Raw genomic sequence first — 23,356 nt, forward strand, 5'->3', positions numbered from 1 at the left:
GCTCCGCCGATGCACCCACCACACAGCTCCGCCGAGGCACCCACCACACAGCTCCACCGATGCACCCACCACACAGCTCCACTGATGCAACCACCATACAGCTCCACCGACACAGCTCCACCGATGCACCCACCACAGAGTTCCACAGATGCCCCCACCACACAGCTCCGCCGAGGCACCCACCACACAGCTCCGCCGATGCACCCACCACACAGCTCTGCCGATGCACCCACCACACAGCTCCACCGATGCACCCACCACACAGCTTCACCGATGCACCCACCACACAACTCCACCGATGCACCCACCACACAGCTCCACCGATGCAGCCACCACACAGCTCCACCGACACAGCTCCACTGATGCACCCACCACCACCGATGCACCCACCACACAGCTCCACCAATGCACCCACCACACAGCTCCACCGATGCAGCCACCACACAGCTCCACTGACACAGCTCTACCAATGCACCCACCACCCAGCTCCACCGATGCACTCACCACACAGCTCCACCGACACAGCTCCACCGATGCACCCACCACACAGCTCCACCGATGCACCCACCACACAACTCCACCGAGGCACCCACCATACAGCTCCACCAAGGCACCCACCACACAGCTCCACCGAGGCACCCACCACACAGCTCCACCGAGGCACCCAGCACACAGCTCCACCGATGCACCCACCACACAGCTCCACCGATGCACCCACCACACAGCTCCACTGATGCACCCACCACACAGCTCCGCCGATGCACCCACCACACAGCTCCGCCGATGCACCCACCACACAGCTCCGCGGATGCACCCACCACACAGCTCCGCCGAGGCACCCACCACAGCTCCACCGATGCACCCACCAAACAGCTCCGCCGATGCTCCAACTAAGCTCCACCAATGCACCCCCCCAAACAGCTCCACTGATGCACCTGCTAAGCTCCACCGATGCACACACCACTCAGCGCAACCACAGCATCTCTCAGCGCAACCACTGCATCACTCAGCGCAACCACAGCATCACTGGTTCAAATATGTTCTTTCAATGTTTCAAGCTGTTTTCAAGCTTTCACGTTTTATTACAAATCACAAAAAGATGTTAATATTTCACTTCTGTTCTTGAATTCTTGTCACAATAAAAAACACTGAACATAATCTTCACAAAAGTTATTTACAAAAGTTTAAGCTATTGCCATTACAAATTAAATAAATTATTTAAGTATTAATTATTTTTAAAAATTAAAAGCCATTGTTATTTGTAATATCAATACATCTAAGTCACGTAAATACAAAACATGTTGCATTACAAATGCTATAGGTGTCACATTTGCGAAAGTTATAACTATTGGCATTGTAAATGACAAAGCTATTAATTTAGCTATTTAAAAAAAAACACATAAATAAAAAAAGATTCATTTATAAGACCAACAGCTCAAACTTTCCTAATGCGAGCCCTATTGCATTTCCAATGCTTGTTTCTATGGTGGCTTGACAAGTCAAGTGAGATAGAAGGGTTGGCTGGGTTCCTGGAGCATCTTTTTACAGACTCAAATGACCTTTTATTGTGCTTGCTCCATCTCACCCGATGTTCAGCAGATAATGCTTAATGATTAAACTGCCGTTTTCCCTTGATCTAACTACCCTAACCTGCTCAATATTTTGACCCCCACTTTTTTCAGAGCCGCTTTGAAGGGAACGATTCTTCATGCTCCCTACCAGGTGCCAGTGCTTAATGGTTTAGCATTAGTAAGACAGATCCTGCGTTTTGAAATCCTGCCAATCAAGTTCAACTGAGGTATTGTTTCTTCTCCATCTGTAAATAAAGTGCTTTGTCACTGCCCATGTTTTCCGGCTAAAGTCCCAGTTCCCAACGCCGAGTCCTGTGGAGTCTCGCGGCGCTGCAGATGCCTTCGAATCAGACGTAAACCGTTACGGATCACTTCCGGAGTGCCTATTGCGGAGCCCATAGTTGATGGTTCGCGGCGCCTACAGCGCCCTGAAAGCCGCTATCATTTGGGCAGAATCTTCCGGTGGAGTTGGGATGTCGCCTTTTACCTCGACTTTAATTGGTCTAAAAACACGGCGATCAAGTTGCAGTGACGTCGGCTTGTCGTCAGTCAGAGGAAAGTAAGAACCGGCGAGGAGAAAAGAGATAGCATCCTTGATCTGAGGCGAGAGCGGCATCCACAGGTCCAAGACCAGTCAGCCTTGAAGAATGGCCGGTGAGAGGGTACCTGGGTCTCGGGAGAGGCAGTTATCAAATATGAACGGTGCAATTCATCCCTCTGATTCGCACGTGCCATGCTGTTGTATTGTAATGTGCATTCATAGGGCGCTTTCCACCAGTACACGTTTAATAATGTTGAACTTTATACTGAAAAGAGATTGCAGCGAGGTTGTTCTTCCTCTTAAAAACTCTGCCGTTGACATAATCAGTTTCAAAGTGTGCAGACTGCCTCTGCTCTTAAATCAATATGTACTTAATGTCTTATTATAATAATGCAGGTTTTTTGCTTAAACTTTTCCATCCCCTAATAATTTTTGCTGCTGAATTTTTTTTAAATGGAAATATTCTGTATCCATTCTTTGAAGGGTGATTACAAAAGATTAATATTTATTGCAAGTTATATAATATGTGAGTATGGATAAGATATGGTCTGTTTATCCGGTTATTTATCTGTAAATGGTTTAGCATTTATAAAATAGTTGATTTTTTTTTGTAACATCGTTTTTATTGCAGCACCAAAATAATTGTACAGACAATATCTTCATGGCATAATTAATAAACATAGCAAGAGGACACCTTATCAATTCTCTCCCCCCATCATATCCGGCACGTCTCCAGAAAGAATACTAAACTGCCATCGTGCTGAGTCCGTTCCTCGCTGCATAGTTCAATGTCCGACATCACAGTCATAAGAAAAAGTGGACTGCTTTTGTGATTTTCGCCCGTCAACCACCCTCCCCCCACCTCCCGTCTGTCCCGACCCCCCCCTCCCCCGTGGCAGCGCTGTGTGAAAATCCTAGTCAGTGTAAGGTCTGGTGTGTGCAAGAAGGTCCTATACATGCACTAAGGTGTGTTCCTAGGTGTGTTAGTGGGGTCAGCTGCCACCAGGTTCTCCTCTTCTTCTTCCTCATCATCATTATCATCCCGGAGCGCCTGCACCATCATTTCCCATGCTGTTGCCCTCTCCATGGCATTCTCATCATCTGTTCTCCTAGCCATCTGGTACCTCAAAGTACTTTCACACGCTGCCCACCGCAGACATTCACCATACCACCGTTTATACGTGGGTCCCGCTTTCGACTTCCAATTCCTCGTAATTTCCCTCTTTGCAAGGATCAACCCCAAATCTATAAATCGGCTGGTATTTTTATTTTTAGACGTGTGTGGAAACCAATGTAGGACCCCCACTGCCTTGGTGTACTGTATGTCCCTATCCGTGGCATTATTCAGAGCCCTCCCTATTTCCTGCCAGTAATCCCCCAAGGCAGGGCAGTCCCACAGCATGTGACCCAGATCCGCCCCAACCGTGTTACACCTGGGACAGGCCGCCTGTTCCACCCCAAAGTATTGCCGTATTTTCCCAGGCGTGAGGTATGCCCGATGAATAATATAGAAGTGTATGAGCTGGAACCTGGTGTTCCTTGAGCTTTTCCACGCTCTCCGTAGCAACTGACCCCAAGTTGCATCAGGGATCTCCATTTGGAGGTCCAACTCCCATTTAGCCTTCAAAGCTGCGAGCGGCTGCAAGGCCTCCCGCAACATTCTGGAGTACAGGCAGGTTACTGCTTTAAAGGTCCCGGCCGCCATCATCGTATATTGGCATGCCATGGAGGTCGCCGGTTCCTGCAAACCCTCTCCCCAGTGATCTTGCATGGCGCCTGTTACCGCCGCATGTAACAAGTAATCACCTCGCGAGAGATCGAACCGCTCCTGTAATTCCTGAAACGGAAGCAACGCACCATCCTCATACAAGTCGCCCAGCATTTGAACCCCAGCCTCTTCCCAGCCTAGTAATCGCGACCAGTCCCCTCCATGAGGGAGGGCTGTAACCATCCCCAGCGGAATTTCCGGAGCATACATAAGGCGGACCCCGCTCGTTTGCGCGCCCGATTCCAGCAGAGTCGAAATGTCTGTTCCTCTACCGTCAAATCTCTAACCAAGAGCCTCTGATGCAGCGTGATGTATGCCAGCACATGCCGCGGGGTGCCCTCATCCCTATAATGCTCCGGGCCTCGATACACCCTCGCGACCTCCTGAGTGAAAGTCTGCAACTGAGCCGCCAGATAATAACCTTCGAAATCGGGCACCGCCATGCCTCCCTCATCCTTGGGCCGCAAGAGGGTATCCAGCGCGATTCGTCGCCTGCCCGTGCCCCAGAGAAACGCTATGGTCAATGATCTCAGGCGTCGGAAAACGGAGCCTGGAATCCATATCGGGAGAGTCCTAAAGTAGTACAACAGCCTGGGCAGAGCCACCATCTTAAGTAGGGAGACCCAACCAGCCAGTAAGAGTGGAAGGGTGGACCAGAAATCCATACACCCTCTCAGGGCAGTAATACAACGGTTAATATTGCCATCCAGCATATCCGTTGGGGTATGATAGATGTAAACGCCAAGATAGTGCAGACAATGCGGTTCCCACCGGAGTTCCTGCGCCGTGAGAGGGCACGGCTCTCCCTGTCTCAGAGGGTATAGACAAAATTTGGGCCAATTGACCCTCAGGCCCGACATTCGCCCAAACAGCTCCAACAGACGTCTCGCCCCCAGTAACTCTGCTTCCGCATCAGCCAAGAACATCAGTAGGTCATCTGCATACAATGAGATGACATGCGGCCTGTCCCTGTACATCAGCCCCGTATAATGGCGGCCAGATCTGGCCTCCACTGCAAATGGTTCCATTGCCAAAGTGAACAAGAGGGGAGAAAGGGAGCACCACTGCCTAGTGCCTCGTCGTACGGGGTATTGCTTCGACATCAGTGAGCCCACTCTGACTCTAGCTGTGGCTTCCGTATACAGGACTTTGGTCCAGTTGATATACCCATCCCCCAGCCCGAAACGCCTCATCACCTCGTACAGATAGTCCCACTCAAGGCTATCGAAGGCCTTCTCAATATCTATTGAGAGCATGAATGGAGTAATGGCGTCCGACCACTGGGCCCCCATCAACCTCGTAAGCCTGCGGATATTGTGGGTAGTGTTACGAGTCGGGATAAAGCCGCATTGATCCTTGTGAATTAGACGGGTCATGTGGGTCAATAATCTATTTGCCAGGATTTTGCTCAGGATCTTGTAATCCGTCGTGAGCATGGACAATGGACGGTAGGAGGAAAGGGCAGCGCCCTCCCTGCCAGGCTTTAACAATGGGATCATAAGGGCCTCGCACATGGAGCTGGGGAGCCTACCTCGCGATTGCGCTTCATTATAAACCAATTGCAGTTGCGGAGCTAGACACTCCAAATATTTACTATAAAACTCTATCGGGAGACCGTCAAGCCCCGGAGTCTTGTTCCTAGCCATCTGCTTCACTGCACTCCCTATCTCCCCGATCGTAATGGGCCGACCCAACTCCTCCGCTTCCGGGTCCTCCAATCGTGGTAGCTGCAGCCCTTCTAGAAAGGTGCCCAGCTCATCCGCCCGCCCGTCTGTCCGCTCTCATACAAACCCTCGTAGTACGTCCTGAACCTGTCCAGAATCCCGGCTTGGGTGTGGCAAAGCCCCTCCCCCTCCGCCCGAATCGCCATGATCGGCGCGCCCCGCCTGATCGGATTAGCAAGCCACGCCAACATTGACCCCGCCTTATCACCTTCTGCATGCGCCCTCGTCATATACGCCTTATGGTCGAAGCTACGCAGCCGCTCCAACTCCACCGCTAGCTCTTCCCTGGCACCACTAAGCCCCTCCTGGAGCTCAGGGTGATTCGGGCGTTCCCTCTCCTTCTCTCTCAATCGCTGCTCCGCCTTCTCAAGATCATCTTTTTTACAACAAGGGGTGGTGAGGGACAGAGTCTCTGAATTAAGCAGAAAGCTCTCACCCAGTCAAGAGATCAGGGCTAGATCCAACACTGTTTATTAGCTCACTGCACCATCCCAGTTTCAGAACCTGGCTGTATGCAAATTAGTCTGTTCCTGTCCCAGTGCATGATGGGAATAGGGCAAACCAAACTACAAAAGCCAATTCTTACACTGGGAAGGAAACAAGCTCCCGGGGACCGATTTCTGGCATTACAGCCATCTTCGGCCCGGTTTGCTTGAATCCTGATGGTGCAATGAGCAAGGGTCTCACATCTGAGAATACCCTTCCACGCTTAGGGTGGACAAAAATATTTACAACAAGGGGTGGTGAGGGACAGAGTCTCTGAATTAAGCAGAAAGCTCTCACCCAGTCAAGAGATCAGGGCTAGATCCAACATCGTTTTTTAGCTCACTGCACCATCCCAGTTTCAGAATCTCAAGATCATCTAGCAAAGTTTTACGGGCCCCTGCAGTTGTCCCAATACAGTGCCCCCTGACCACCACCTTAAACGCGTCCCACTCCACCGCTCTAGTGGAGGCGGAGCCACTATTCTCCTCAAAGTAGCGCGCTATGCGCTCCCCCAAGGCCTCCCTGAAGAGCAAGTCATCTAAGGTATCAGGTTGCAGTCGCCATGTTGGTACACAGTTAACTTCCACCATCCAGTTCAGGGATAACAATAAAGGGTTGTGGTCCGACATCGTGCGAACCAAATACTCCGCGCTACCCACTGTTGAGAGCATATGTGATGAGCACAGAAACGCATCTAGTCTAACATGCAGGTCATGTAAATGTGAATGAAAGGAATAGTCCCTAGTGGTGGGGTGTAATGTTCTCCAGGCGTCCCCCAGGGCCCAACTCTCCTGCCATTCCAGTCTGCGCATCGCTACCCTGTGTGCTGGGGATGCGCGCAGCGGGGGATGAGATCTATCCAAATCAACATCTACTACCGAGTTGAAACCCCCCCCCCCCATGAGCACCGGCCCTGGCAGATAACTCGCCAGTTTGCCCGAGAGTGTCGTTAGAAAAGCGGGCAAATCCACATTGGGGGCATACACGCTGCAGAGAGATACCACCCGGCCCCTCAGTCTCCCCTCCACCGCCACAAACCTACCCTCCGGGTCCATTTATAAAATAGTTGATGACAGAACATAAAACCGCTGGGGCTGATAGGCACTGAAAATTATCAGTGACTTCTGCCGCATTGATAAAGCCTGAAAACCTATTACCAGAATTTTCTTTCAGTGACAAACTTTGGAGCTTCTTATTGACTTCATAGTGAATGTGCATAGTGAAACTAATCTTGCACAAATCCAACACAAACAAGTCGATAATTGGAATATGCTATAGGAGGCCCAGTGCCATGTTGTGAATCCTCTATAGTTCATGTCAATGAACTAGTGAAAAGATCTCATCTACATTTGAAGCATCATCCCTTGACAAAGGATTAGCTGCAAATCCCACCCATCATCCCCGTCCTCCCCTTTATCAACACCCAGAACATGACAAGCCTGAAAGATAATATTTTGCGTTATACACTCGTAGGTAGCAGAGATTGCATGGTTCCTTCAGGAAAAAAACAACATGATTCTCGGAAAAGAGAAAGAGAAGTCATTTTTTTGAAAACTCGTATCCACTTCCGCAGGTTTGCAGGCATAACAACTCATTGGCGGGATTTAGCGACCTGGCTTAGTAGGACCACCTATACATTTAAACCAAAGTTTCCCAACAGGGAAGAGCTACAAAGCTGCTCTTCTATTTGTGTGAGAACAGCTTTGGCAAGCTCTCCATGTGAAAAACAATTCACATACACACACACACATATATATGCACCAAATTAAAAAGTGTCCCACACTTGTGGATAACGAATTTTCATAAAATGTTGCCTACTTAGTATCAGGGGAGTTGTTTTCCTCTCTCTTAATTTCCTTTTCTTTCCTTTTCTCTTCCCTTCTTTTTGTCATCCTTCTTCACTCTGCACGTCTCACTTTTCTTTTCGTCTCCACACTGCGCTCATTCCATTTTGTCACTCCCTTCCCTTTTGTCATTGTGTCCCAGGGTGAATGTGTTTCACAGTAATGTCATAATACAATTGTTTTGAGTTGTAAGAGCAAGTTTTCTTTTTGCTCAGTTTGATGGGTAGCCTCATTTTTTCTATTTTCTCTCAATGGAAAACGATGCCCCCTCACAGTTTTGAAGATGACAAGGTGGCAGCAAATACCTGAGGCTCATCTGTCTGCTGCTGGAGACAAAAGTAGAGCCTCTTAAAAGACCCCCATTTGTAATTTGTCTCCTTGCACGCACAATCTCCTTTCACTCCACAAGATCTTGGTCCAGAAAGTGTGCTTTTCGGGATTTGCTGTAAATCTGCTCAGTAATTAAAACATTTTTAGATTTTGAACACCATGGAGTATCTGCGAGTCAAGAGATCTCTGGATAAGATCTGATTGGCTCCCACCACTTCAAGAAAGATGTGGTGGAAGCCATCTTAGGACTCGGGGAAACAGTCTACTGTCCTATCAAACAGTTAAAAAAGCATATAGGGGGAAGGGTATGAATTCTCAACAGCCCTAAGGCTGGTGAGGGAGTCCCAGAAGGTCCACTCGGGGCCAAATATTTTTTTTAAAAGATCTGCACCACAGATCTTAGAAAGATGAACGGATTGTCAGCTCCGATTTAAAAAAAAAAAGAAGAACAGCTCCTGTCAGAATTTATTTTGAGCATTCCACCTCTCCGGTGAGGACCAGGCCCCGGGGGTCGTGTGTATTTATGTAAAATGTCAAGAGTGGCATGTGGTTCCCCTCCATGAGCCTTTTCCAGGCCCTGGAACCCCATCCCCTAGGGCCACTTTTTATTAAAAGGGAAAGGGAAGGGGTGTGCAGGCCCTCTTCTCCAAGGCTTTTTCAGGCCCTCCGGACTCCATCCACCAGGGCCATATTTTATTAAAAAAGTAGGGCGGGCATGCCCCCCCCCCCTCCCCAAGCCTCTTTGAGGCGTGAAGACTTCATCCCCTAGGTCTGAACTTTTTTGGGAGAAGGGTGTGAGGCCCCCCACCCTGAACCTAAGTTCGGCCCCAAGGACCCAATCACCCGAGGCCTGATACTGACACAGTGTACCATGGACCCTATCCCCGATACACTGTAGTTCCCTGCTTGGGAGAGTGTGGGCATACCCTGCCAATACTCTCCCAGGCAAGGAACAGAATTTTGCTCCTGCCCATACAGGAGCAGAAAAATAGTGCTCCCGCATGGGCGGGAGCAAAGTCACTGAGATGGCTCCCACCAGCACCATAGCTGTGGGTCCTATGTTCTCCAAGCTACTGGAGTCAATCTATCCTGGCTGATGAGGGATGATGCCCCGAAACCGGTCCTAGGATGCTTGTTTCCAGTCCAGCGAGGACCTGGCCTGGCAGTTTGGGCTGGACTGTTCCCAAGGGGAACAGGGTCAAGACTGATTTGCATATGGCTGGGTCTAAGCTGGAATGGCCTAGGGAGCAAAAAAGCGATGGATTTAGGCCCAGATCTCTGTACTGGGGTGAATGTATGACATTGTTCTGCATTCTGTCCCTCTTTTGTTCTTTTTGCATTTGTCATCCAGAGTGGGACGGGTATGCCCAGACGTGGGTCCTGTGCTCTCCACGTCACCTGAGTAAAACTAGCCTGGCTGATGAGGGATGATACCCCGAAACCGGTCCTAGGATGTTTCATTCCAGGCCAGGGAGGACCTGGCCTGGCAGTTCGGGCTGGACTGTTCCCATGGGGAAAAGTGTCAAGACTGACTTGCATTATAACTGGGTCTAAACTGGAATGGCATGGGAAGCAAAAAAAACAATGGACTTAGGATCATCTCTCTTTAAAGGGGTGAATGTATGACATTGTTCTGCATTCTGTCCATCTATTGTTCTTTTTGCGTTTACTTTAGATTTGCCAACCATTGCTCCTACATTTTGGACTAAAAAAAAAGTGCATGCCTTGAAAGATTCTGCGACAACCATTCCTTTACCACTGTCTTAAGCTGGTAAGATAGCAGTGTTCCAACTCTTCAACTACTTAAGACACCAGTCAGTCCAAATCTGGCAGAGACCGTGGCTTCACTTACAGCTCTCTGTATGTGAATCAGCCCTCAGAATTGACTAAATGTTAATTGCAGTTTTTGAAGTTTCCTTTTCCTCTGTCTCTCTTAATGATTTGTCAATAGATGTGAATTATTTGTTAATAGTTAATAGTGCAGTTTTTCAATCATTTGTGGCTTCTTGGTGCATCTCCACCACACCACTGATGGATACAAACCTATGACTTTCATGGCCATTCACATCAAGATCCAGATACATTACGGCAATGAGGTAGAAAGAGAACAGATCATGTTTATAACTGAATAGATGTGTACGAAGCTGCGATGGTATATAAAACAAAACAGTTCTAAAAAAGGATCTCTGAAGCAGACCATTTCCATTCCATAGCAACACTAAGCAGTCACTTGCGTAACCATCTGCAGTTGGGATCCAATTTAACCCTTAATGCTGAAGAAGGGGCCCATTTGCCAGGGCATTCAATATTTTGGCAAACAGTGTTGTAGAATCCCTCCTCTGAGCTAGAAGGCATGCATTACGCAGTGTGTGTTGGCCTTCAGTTGAGTTTATACGAAGTACTCCATTTTGTGATACGGTAAGTGACATATGCAGTCTATGATATGTAGTATAGACTTTCTATCACCTGTGATCAACACAATGAAGACATAGTTCCGGTCTTTTTAGATCATTATTGTTAGGTCATTTGTCCTTCAAAAACATTTTTGTGTTTGGATCTTCCACTCTTTGCAACCCATTTCCAATAAAAAACATCCCATCTAAGATGAATGGCTGCCTCTTTGTCTCCCTGATGTCGGTGGTTGGTTACATTGTATGATGACTGGGATCATCACTCCATGCACTCCTTCCAAATAATCAACAACACTTCTTGCAGAGACTTTGGCAGTTTAAAAACACTTAGGTGAAGTTGGTATTGCACACTGATCCATGTAGGTGAACTCAGAGCTGTGTCCATGTCAGTGGTCTCCTAGAAATGACAGTTGTATTATGGTCCATCTAGGTGTTGTTTTAGAGGGGGTGATTGCACACTATTCCATGCAGATGGTCTTGTAGTGGTGGTGATTGTACACTGGACCATATTGGTGGTATTCTAGAGATGGTGATTGTACACTAGTCTGTGTAGGTGATTTTGCAGAGCATTGATGAACCCAGATCAATTTAGAGCCTGTAGACTTGTAGACGTGTGTGATGGTACCGTTAGAGTTATGTGATAGCCACACCAAGGACACCAGAGGACAGAAGAGTGAATCAACTCCTAAGCGAAGTATATTGCCTCCGCAAATTGATAGTTCCCCTCGTTCTTTCATTATTCAACATCAAGTTCAAGTTAAAAAATTTCTATAGCGCACTACTCACCCAGAGGGTCTCAAGGCGCTTGAGGGAGGAGGGGGGAGTACTTCACTTATTGAATATCCAAGTTTTAAGTTGCTTTCTGAAGGAGAGGTGGTTCTGTGTAAGGCGGAGGTGGGTGGGGAGAGAATTCCAGGTTTTGGCCGCTAAGTAGGAGAAAGATCTTCCCCCCATGGTGGATCTGTTGATGCGCGGAATAGCGGCTAGGGCCTGATTGGACGAACGAAGTTGGCGGGTGGGGGTGTAAAAGGACAGGCGCCTGTTAAGGCATTCGGGTCCTAGGTTCATCGACATTGCCACATCAAAAGGGTTCCCTTCCTCTTTGAGAATCAGTTACCACCCCTTTCAGGTCTCAGTTACTGAGTGGTGGGTTGCAATCAAAACCACAGTAGCAAATTACGGATACATATCACACTAAATCACAATTTTGAAGGGATTCCCATTATACACCTATTCCACATTGACATTTGTAAAGGATTTCTAAGTTCGTTTTGTGATTTTGAATAATGTTTTTATATTGCAGAATACATTTTGGACAGAAGAAATAGTGATTTAGCGTTTGGAAAACCTGTAATTTAGAGCTGTGAGGGTTTGTGATTCCTAAATCATTTACTACATCTGCTCCATACATCTTTGCAGGAGTATTTGCTTTTCCCTCCCTCACTAAATATAAAATTTGCCTGCGGTCTCCTGTTTTTTACATCACTCCCTGCAAGGATAAATGTTGCTGTTTTATGCAGGAAAGCAAAAACCCACCAAACGAGCCCTCATCATCTTTGCTCATGAGGAGCGGACTTCATTCAACTATGCAATGAAGGAGGTGGCAGAGAATACGTTGAAGCAAAAAGGATGGGAGGTGACTGTGTCGGATCTGTACGCCATGAATTTTAACCCTGTGCTGTCACGTAAAGATATAAAAGGTAGTGCAAGCTGGTACTATTACGTGCAAGATTCTTGGATCCTCTATTTAACATTTCTCTCTGCTCCTATCATGATACATCTGCAATTTTCTCTATTAGGTTGTCCCAAGGACCCAACCAACTTCATATATTCATATGAGATGGGCGAAGCTTGGAAAGAGGGCTCACTCAGTGATGACATTGCAGCAGAACAGAAAAAGTTAGAAGCTGCTGATCTTATTATATTCCAGGTAAATGATAACCTTCAAAGATAATCCCATACAAGACAAAAGAGTCAAGAACTTAAAACATAGCAGACATTTGTTAGATGCGCCCACAACTAAATCAGGAAAATCCAGCATTGGTGGCCGGATCCATGTCAGATTTTCTTGATATTCACATGGAATGAGGTTGGATTAAATGAGACGAAATGGTAATATATTATATATTCAATAATTTTCCCAGAAATGTGGCATGGATTCACTCCTCATGAAGTATGTACATCACAGAATGATGCATAATGTTCTTTGGAATCTGTTTTTCAGTGACTGTAAGGTAAATGCTGCAGCGCAATTTAAATCATTAATGAAAGAATTTGATTAAATTATACAACCACTACAAAAGACTCAGAATGAATTCAAACAAGTGTCCACAAATATGCTAACAGTGGGATGCTTGATCAACGCTGGAATACTAGACATTGTAGAATCAACCAGTTTCAGAAAGAGTATGATTGTGTGCAGTGAAATGTGGTGGCCAATGACACCTTATGTCATGTTAGGTCTTTTGATTTTTTTTCAGTAAAGTGTATCATACAACAATTATGTCCTCCAGGCACTGTAGACAGTACAAGACCTCAATAACAAGATTAGCATCAATGAAGATGTTCTATAAATAGTGCATGTTTATAACTTCCCTAAAGCTAAAATTGTCTCAAATGGATTGGATTTAACAGAAGTCTGAGTGAGTTAATCTCATAAATCAGAGGGATTGATGCTGGCAGGAGGGCAAAAACTAGCCATGACCTTACAGACAGAGATCTCCACCGTATGGACATTAAAAGGGTTTACGCCCCTAGAGATTCTTATAACACCAGACTCCTATGAATACACCAGGAGCAATGTTGAGATTCTATTTAAGACCGCTAAAGCTCTCATGAACATGTGGCACAATCGTGCCCTAGCTTGTCTAGGCAGAGTAGCATCACTTAAAATGTCAATCTTTTCAAAGATATTGAACGTCTTTCAGGCCCTACTGCTTCCCATATTGAAGGGTGAGATCTCCCAGCTACAGGTTATCTGCAGCAACTTTGTTTAAGAAGGGAAAAAAGCAGAGACTGCTTACCCGAATTTGTATGACACCCTAAACAAGTGGGTTGGGTTTGCCTGACATACACAAGTATTATATCGCTGCACAAATAAGCTATGCGGTTGAATGGATACGAGGTGAAACAGAAAATATATAATGATTTATTGATCAAAATCCAACAGCTTGTAGCCTGGGGAGGTCCATTGGATTTCAAAGCGACAGAGGTGCTGAAACCTCTATGTGTCTCCCCGTAACAAGGGTGGCGTTAGATACCCGGGACTATCTCACCTGCTATAAGGGACTCACCTCTGGCCCATTTCCCATGAGTCCTATAGTGAGAAATGCGGACTTTCCCCAAGTCTTGAGAGAATCTGTTCCGGTTGTGGAAAATGCAGAGATGTTTCTGGCTTTGAGGCTTTTATTGTATTGACGATGGAGTAATAGCTTGGCTGTCGCATTCTGTGGCTGCTGATGGTGTCCTATAAATTACTGTGGTAACTCAAGGTAACCAATGTTAGCAGTGTTAATCTCATAAAATAGCTCTGCCATTCCTGCCTAAATGGCATGTTGGAACCATGGGAAGTGGAGAAAAGTGTGTTTAGTACAAAATGCACCTGCATCTACCTACTGTTCATGGGACAGCTTGCGTCAACTAAAAACACCAGTCCTTTGACTGCCAGTGCAGAGTGGGGGAAGAGTCCATGCTATGTGGGCCGGGTCTCTTATGGCCAGGCACTGGAGAAGCTTCTAAGGAAATCTCTGTTTGAATGGGATCAGCTTGAGTTTTCACAAGTACCCACTCGAGTATCAATTGTCAGTGATTGATTCGAAAAATTGCTGTACAGTGAGTATAATGCAATATTAGAATGTGATAACTTTTTTCACTCAAACTTTTCAAATGTATGCATTTTAAAGATGGCTAAACGTTAAGAGATAACCCTCCACATGACAAGTCAACAGGAAAGAAAAATCCTGCATCCTGGGTTATCGTCTTAGCGAGTACTCCCATAAACTGCTATCTATAAGCACATTCCTATGAAAACAATACATCAGGAACTATGTAGCCATTCACAATCGTTGACTTTGTCTCTGTCAGAGCTTTCCAGTTGTGCATCTGCACCCCTTGCTGGCTGCATGGGTATAGGCGTCTCATGACCCCGCAGGTCTGATTTATTCTGCTCATCGATATGCTCATCAGACGTGTGACACTCATGTGGGTTGGAAGAGCACACATTAAGTGATGGCACAACAAGTGGGTAATAGAGAACAAAAAAAACTGGCAATCCCACCAAATTATTGCAATTGATTCATAAAAAATGTGAAGATTCTCTTGTTGAATGAGAGCAGTCTGTGAGCTTCAGTTTCAATATATCATCACCAGTCTGCATCAGGCTCCATGTCCCTGCCTCGCAGGTTCAAGGTGCTCTTGAATTCTCTTCTGCTGGATTGTAGTAGGGTTTAAAAACAGCCAGGGCAGAATCATAAAGAGCTGCACTGACTCGTTGCAGGGCTAAGGGCCCCTTTTCTTGTATTTGAGGTGTCTAAAATTGACATATAGCTCAGAATTTCTCCACATGAAAGCATAAAAAGCAGACACGGCAGGTCCGAAACAATGAGCAGGGATTACCTCTCTGTTTTCGACTTGTGCTGTCTATAGTTTGTGCATTAACTCAAATAATGTCCAAATAATGTATAATTCCTTTATACAACTTATGCAAAAAACAGGCTCATGGCTCTGCACTGAGCTAGAAGTAGCTCTTCATGATATGGCCCCAGATGTGCCTTACCTAAATACATGTCAATATTGTTGTGTAATTGCTAAGTGTATATGGCGTCTTGGTCTTCCCCTTGTCTGGCAATATATGTAAGCTAGCTCCACTGCAGTTGTATTTGATTTTAGGAACCGGTCCGCCCATAGAATATTATTTTTGTTGTAAACCAGATACTTTTGCAACACAAGACACAAGCTACAGCAGTGCCTCAGATGGAGAGACTGGTGAAAGAGACTGATGGGACCCACCCACCACAGACTGATGGGACCCACCCCCTGCAGACTGACGGGACCCACCCACCCCATGCTACAACCTCAACCATCTCCTTTTGTGGATCTCAAAACCTTTGCTCTGGAATTCAATCAACCGTACACTGAGGCTAACCCACCACATATAGCAGCACTGGTTCAACCATCCTCTGGGACACATCGCTTCCCTTTTGGTAGACATGGGCAACAGTGCTGGGGCTTCAATGATACCCTGCCCGGTATACACTAATATTCTGCCCGGGTGTTAATGAAACCTTGCTGTGAGGATTACTTTGTGGGAGTCATTGATCCTGAAATTTTAATCTGAAGCTCACTGAATGCATCTGTGGGAACCACTGAACTCTTCTGAGCGATTTACTCATCGCTGCTAGTCTCGAAAAGTAATTCACCCAATTTTGTTTGATTACAGTTCCCGCTTTATTGGATGGGAATGCCTGCGATCATGAAGGGCTGGATCGAGCGAGTGTTTTCGCCTGGCTTCGCTTACAATTTACAAACCATGTACATGGATGGACCCTTGAAGGTAACGAAAGTTTCAACCTTTCGCAGTAGACTTACATTTCAGATCCATTTGCTCTATTATGCTCTTCTAACCCTACATTATTCTGACTTTTCTACAATCTCCCACTCTTTCACTACCCAAGTTTTTCTTATTTTAATGATCTTACATCACTCTGGCTTTTATATTCTAGTCCACCCTTATATTGCACAGGGTTTTGTCCTCAATTCCACAGGTACATTATAAATAATCCTCCAACCTTTCCACACTAATGCTACAAATCTTACTGCTACGTCTGGCCATCCCAATACCTAGTATCAATAATCAAAAAGAGGTGTATAGTCAGGAAAAAGTGTGCTGTTCTGAAATCACGTAACAGTCAAGATCGTGGATAAGAGGAATTACACTAGGCTGAAGAAACTCCCATCAGCCCACAATTGTGGTGGAATTTCATCAAGTGAGGAGATAGTTTGCTCCTTACACTCTGTGTGTTTTATGTCCTGTCCTCATTGTTACTCAGGGATCACAGTGGATACTGGTCTTGACGATACACATTTGTTTGTACTATCTTCCTTTCTTCTAGGAAAAGGACGATTTATCTTATCTCATCTTACTATCCACCAGCTAATATTGGGGCTCAAAGTTCCTGGTAGGAGTATGTATATTGTTTGAATTTACACTGAAAAATTGTTTACTTTGCAGTCGCTTTATTTCCATCACGGTCCTGAAGAAAGCTGGAGACTTTCACCCCTAACAGCTGAAACATGTTGACCACACTGCACAGCGCCAACATATAGTTATATTTTTAAACTGTCAGGCACCTTTTAATCTTAACACTAGCACAGTGCCAAATAAACATATTTTCTGTTCTAGTAGTTATTTTGAATCTCACTTATCTCTCACTGAGCACTGCACATCTATCAGCATCACTCGAAATACACTGTGGCTAGAAGGTTACCTCGGTCATCCATCTCTGCACCATCATTGGATGGGTTGGGCGAGATTTGGATCCACCATCCGTATCCCACATGATGACATTCCGCCACAATGGTGGGCTGATGGGAGTTTTTTCAGCCTAGTGTAATTCCTCTTATCCACAATCTTGACTGTTACGTGATTTCAGAACAGCACACTTTTTCCTGACTATACACCTCTTTTTGATTATTGATACTATGGATTGGGTTGTGAGGTGTGATGGTCAATAAACTAACCCATTTTGACCCCCCTAGTTTTCTATGTTTGTGCATCCCAATACCTATACTTTTATTCTCTTTGACACTTACTTTGCCTAGAATGTTCTACTCTCTCTCTCTATCTTAGCCTTAAATTATACAGACTTTTTTACTCTTCTCCTCTCTCACAGGTTGTCAATAGTCTGCTCCTGTTTCCCGCCCTCAAACTGTAGATATTTCTTCTCGTATTACCCAGACTCTTCTCGTCTCTTCCATCCGTACTTTTCCCAGACTTGTTTACTGTCTTGTACACAGACCTTGTATCACTCTTCCCCACTTACATTGGCTTTAGCATGCTCCTGTCTCCCAACACCATTGTATAGATATTTCTTCTCTCTTATTAACCAGACTGCTCTAGTCCCTTCCACCCTGAATCTACACAGACTCTTTCCTGTCTCCTCCTTCCGTAACCCAGGTTTGTTACCTTGTTAGAAGAGGCAGTCAGCTGTTTATTGTCCTCATACTAACACTGGAACCCACAGAGTCTCTATTGTCCCCAAATCTGCTCTGTGATAGGAATCATAGGATCAGGCACCTACAGGGCCAGAAATAGACACCTGTTCGTGTATATTTTTTCCCCTGTGTGAGGATATCTCATAATGCGAGGGGGATAAAGCAGGATGCAATTAGAAAAAAAGGCGAATACAAATATTCCTAAAGATAATGGTTAAAAAATCAGTTGCCACCTAATACCTGCACCATAACAGTAATGCTGTCCAAAGCAAGGTACTCATCCTCACTTAGCTTGAAAACTGCATGATGGTGAAACATGGGGATGTGGGGGTAAGATGGTTGAAAAAAACAACTGAATTCTAACATAAACTTGAAGGTCCACTGTGGTGATTAGATTGCTGAAGTAAATGTAGCTAGACAGAAATAACATTCTGTCTTCTGTATCAACTTCACATTTGCCTGTACTTGATTCCATGTTCAGTAGTATTTTTTTGTTGAGGGGTGTTAAAGTTCATACACTCAACAAATGACAGAATGCACACCCTACTTTAAACAGTGTTTGTGATCTTAAACCCTTTTTATAAACGTTCCAAGGCATTAATTGTGGCGTGAAGTTCCTAGTGCGAGCTCTACCCAACCCCATGAAAATGCTTAGTCCGAGCTGGTGTCAACATTTTATTGTTTTCACTTTTAATATCATCTCAAAGGTTCCAGTGTGCGTAAAACGCAGACAAAGTTGCTTGCAGCATAATTCCTCAAGATGTGACAATCCAAAATATACCTGTGAACATTAAAAACCCAAAACATTTTTAGACGAGACCCTTCATCAGGGGTCAGAATAAAACAGTAATAAAGAATCATCTGGACACCAGCCTACTGCCCCACCAACAGCCGAACCTTTGAGATATTATTAAAAGTGAAAACAAAAAAATGTGACATCATCGTTTCATCTTGTTTAAAACAGTGGAATAATACAGATTGAAAATTGATTAAAAATGGATAAAAATCATTAATGTAGAAGAATGTTGATGGAGTTCGAAGGGCAGATGGGCCCATCTAATCGGCGCTGGATCATGAGGCTGGTGGTCCACCCGGTCACCAGCTTGAACAAAGCTCATATACTAACATTCTTGCATGTAAATTCGATTTATAATGTGAACTCTATCCAGACCTCAGTTACTTGATGACTAAAAAGGATGCCTTATTAAGTTTGTGAAGACTGAAACCTTGTAATAAGAATTAACTAAAACAATCAACATCCTTTTAGGAGTCTATGCAGTTTTATCTTCAACAGGAGTTTGACATTTTATTCCACACCAGATTTTAAGGGTTACTTCTGCATTATTTTTTCGCAGAACAAGAAGGCTTTACTATCTTTTACCTTAGGAGGAGGAGCTTCCTCATATAGTCCATCGGGTATCCGTGGAGATATGAACCTGATTCTGTGGACGATACAGGTACGTTTTGAATAAATGTACAATGACATCATTTTTCACTCATCTATGAACATTGATGTTATGTTATGTTAATGGTTTCTTATATAGCGCGTCAATCACCCGGGGGCATCTTGGTGCTTAACGTGGGGGATAACATAGGGAGGGTCAGGAACATAATGTCTCAAGTGACACGTCAAGTTAAAACAGGAAGGTTTTTAATTGTTTTCTGAAGGTCAGAAGGGATGTTGATTTACGCAGAGCCTCAGGTAGCGAGTTCCAATATTTGGGGGCAATATTTGAAAATGCTCTACCTCCTGTACAGCTCAAGCGGATGCGTGGGACCTTCAAGAGGGCTAATGAATTAGATCTTAAATTACATTCAGACGTCTGCTTGTGCAGCTTGTTTTGTAGGTAGTGAGGGCCTTCCCCTTTGAGGGCTTTATAAGAGAGGCAGCAGATCTTGAAAAAAACTCTTTTTCACTGGGAGCCAGTAAAGTTCCCTCAGCAAGGGAAGAGATGGAGATCCTGAGGGGCAATTTAGAACCATCCTTGCTGCAGTATTTTGGATGACCTGTACTTTGGTTAGCGCTGTGTCCCCTACTTCGGCCAACAAAGCGTACCCGTAGTCAAGCCTACTTATAACCAAAGCCTGGACTACGGTTCTGCAATGTTCTAGTGGTAAATAGTGGAGTATTGTGCGTAGCAGAAGAAGGCTGTAATAGCATGACCCTGAAATGGACTTGATATTATCTTTCATGGTAAGTTTGTGGTCCAACTGGATTCCCGAGCTTTTAACTGAGGGAGAAGGGGAGGGGGCCTCGCCCAGCTCTGCTGGCCATCAGTGGGCTGACCAGGAGTGCGCGGCTCTACCCAGGAGCATAAGCTCAGTTTTCTCCGGATTGAGCTGGAACAATGTTCCCCCATCCACTCTGAGAAAGCTAACATTCCTCCTGAGAAACAAGATTTCTCATCCGTGGGATTGGAGCCAATTGAAAATAGCAGTTGAGTGTCATCGGCATATGAGACTATCTCGAAGCCGAAGGGTTGCACAATTTTAGCTAGGGGGGCCATATATACATTGAAGAGCGTGGGGCTCAGACACGAGCCCTGAGTCACACCCTTGTCTAGGAGGAACTTTTGAGATGCAAAGGAACCAAGGATAGTAGTTTGGCATCTACCCCTAAGAATATTCCTTAACCATTGCAGGCCCACACCCCGATGCCGCACTCCTGTAGTCATGTGGTCTTAATTCAAGAGAGCAAGGCTAATTTAATTGGTTTTATTTATTTACTTTCACTAACCCGTCATACGTCACTATCAATCCCTCCACACCCCCGCCCCGCAGCACCACCTCACCATGCTTACCTTCACAGGCTGCCACTGAATTTTTTAAACAATTGCCAAGGTAAGCACATGTAAATAAGTATTGATTTATTATTCTTAACTTCCCAACTGATTACCTTGATAATACAAATATCTTCAAGGCACATAAATGTGGAGTTAAGAATAATAACTCTATGCATATCTATATAATTTTAGATTGATGACATTTTGGTAGTAGATTTCCTGGAGTTGATATTTTGTCTCTCGATACTCTGACATACAACAAATAAAGAAACAGCCTCCTGACGAGTCACTCAAAAGCCAGAATTACTCCCTTAAAACCCCACGTAACATGCTGCTTTCAGGTAGATCTTGGTCACTTGCTGGTATAAGTACACCTCCTCTCTCACATCTTTCTTGACTGGCTTATCACCGTAGTCCTTTATGGCTGATAGAAGATCTTTCTGATGTACAAAACCATTCACACTAAAGCTAACAAGAGCATTCTTCAGAGTGACTGTTTAAATCTTTAACCCCTTCCATGCTCATGACGAGCTCAGCTCGTCATGCAGTACACTGCTCGTGTTCTCATGACGAGCTGAGCTCGTCATGAACAAGGGGATTTAAGGAAGTTCAGCAGCCAGGCAGAATTCCTGTAGCATTGAAGGTGTTAAAGCAAACATGGCATACATTAGCAAACCCCAACCTTTAAGAACTTTAAAAAACCTCTATTAGTCTTTCTTCGTTTCCACACCAAAGAAAGACAACTCTCTGTCTCATGTGAAATATACCTTATACTTTCCCTGAGCACCTTTAGAAACATATTGTAAAGATTTTTCATAAACTCTTCATGAGCAGTGACCCTTCTATTGTTTTGCAACTATAGTCATGTACTTAAGCTATCTTGTTCTGCCTTCTGAGCATGACCCAGTAGAACTTCGAAGTCCTCCACAGGTTTCTTCTTGACTTTCAATCGGGTAGCGTCCTTGGCTTCATCAGCTTCACAGCTACTCCCCTTTCACTGATTTTCAAGTTCGTACTAAGTGTTGTCCAACATACTGTCCTGTTCATCCTTTGAGTTCTCTATAAAACACCTATCATGAATTCTCACTTTAGCTTTTGTCATGCACATTCTACCCCTCTCAGACATGTGAAATGATATCTTGTATCCCTACTTCCTCCTTTCCTACTACATAACAGCGCCCATTTATTTTTTCTTAATATTGTCATATTCTTCTTTATGTGTTTTTTGCACATCTATCCATATACAGCAGTCTGGCATCTATTACAGCCTGATTCATGATTTACAGAACCCCAAATAGACCTATGCATACAAATCTTCCAGCCGATGATAACACTTGATGTCATAAAGGTTTTTTTATCTGAGATTAAACTAGGCAAAAAAATATTTTTAAAAATTGAGATATCTTTTCTTTGCTATAGTTTATAGCACACGTGTATGCTCATTATAATTTTTTTATATATGTTACCAAATAGGGGATGTTCTTTAAAACCATTTTAAGTTCAGTTCACACTGAACCCAACTGTAAACATATTAAAAGTATATATGACATTCCCCTTCAACCATTGAAGAATAGAGGATATTTCAACTTTTCAGATCTTCACATTTCTCTTGGTCTATCATTTTGATTCAAAAGCAGGTGTAGGATATGCAGTTCTTCAAAGGATCAGCTGCCTGCCAAAGTTGCAGACGGGCACCAATGTGCCTCACAAAGTATTAGCCCTGTGCTGAATGCGAGGGTGGCAAAAGGGAAATTTATATATTTGAAAAATTGCATTGTTATAACCCATTTTTTTCTGGAAAAACTCCAGGAAGATGAGAGCCAATAATTATGGTAAATTCCAAACATCTCGATGTCAGATTCCATCAGATTCAATAATTATTGTACCCAACAGTAGGGCAATTGCAATGAGGGCCTTAGCAGTAATCGGAGCTGTAGAATGTTTCAAAGCTTCACCTGCAAATGTTGTCTTCATTCGTGGTAATATGTTTGCATCTTCTGTGTGAATCTCCAGAACGGAATACTGAACTTCTGTTGTGTCCAAGTCCTGGCGCCCCAGATCTCCTACGCAATCTCTCTCATCTCCAACGAGGCACGCGTGGAACTCCTAGAGGCTTGGAAGACACGTTTGGAGAACATCTGGGAAGAGGACACCATAGGCTTTGTGCCCGGAAGTAACTTCGACCTTTCGGCTCCTTGTGGAAGCTACGCTCTCATTAAGGAAGTGGAGAATGCCACCGCCAACCAGAAATACGGCCTAACAGTAGGGCAACACCTGGGGAAACCTTTCCCCCCTGACAGTCAAGTTAAAGCTCTTAGTTGTAAAAAGTGAACCAAACTGTTGTACACCACAAATTTCAATTTTTACATTTGTGTGGAAGAGATGTACTTTAAAATAAAGAATTGACTAGAGAAAGTTGTGTTTCATTAAATATGCTGTGCACTTCATCGTTCCCCATTCCCAACTCATGAATATGCATACAAATATTTATGCAAAGAGTGTCAGTGAGCTGCTGAAGAGCCTCCCCACATCATAAATGAATGTCTGTAAAGTGGAGCCCAGAGCCAGTACTTGTTTCTCATCCTCATTATGAAGATCTGTTTTTTGTTTTTGTTTTACCTCCAATACGTTCTTATGTTGACCACCCATGTGTGCCACTGCACATGAAGTGGAAACTAACTCCACT

General features: G+C 44.7%; 1 protein-coding gene across 2 annotated transcripts; it reads left to right on the plus strand.

Moving 5' to 3' along the window:
* Window positions 1–1,878: 1,878 nt before the first annotated feature.
* LOC147673753 (NAD(P)H dehydrogenase [quinone] 1-like) lies at window positions 1,879–23,085 on the plus strand. Of its 2 annotated transcripts, none has more exons than XM_086947680.1 (6): window positions 1,879–2,225; window positions 12,196–12,375; window positions 12,475–12,605; window positions 16,113–16,226; window positions 19,243–19,344; window positions 22,684–23,085. In XM_086947680.1, exons 1-6 carry the CDS (start codon window positions 2,219–2,221, stop codon window positions 22,999–23,001), a joined length of 852 nt encoding a protein of 283 aa, XP_086803806.1. In that variant the 5' UTR covers window positions 1,879–2,218; the 3' UTR covers window positions 23,002–23,085. The 2 variants fall into 2 exon arrangements, with proteins under 2 accessions (XP_086803806.1, XP_086803807.1); XM_086947681.1 differs by having other exon boundaries at window positions 1,969–2,130.
* The last annotated feature ends 271 nt before the right edge of the window (window positions 23,086–23,356 follow it).

This window comes from Lissotriton vulgaris, chromosome 12, assembly GCF_964263255.1.
Source record: "Lissotriton vulgaris chromosome 12, aLisVul1.2, whole genome shotgun sequence".
Classification (NCBI taxonomy): domain Eukaryota; kingdom Metazoa; phylum Chordata; class Amphibia; order Caudata; family Salamandridae; genus Lissotriton; species Lissotriton vulgaris.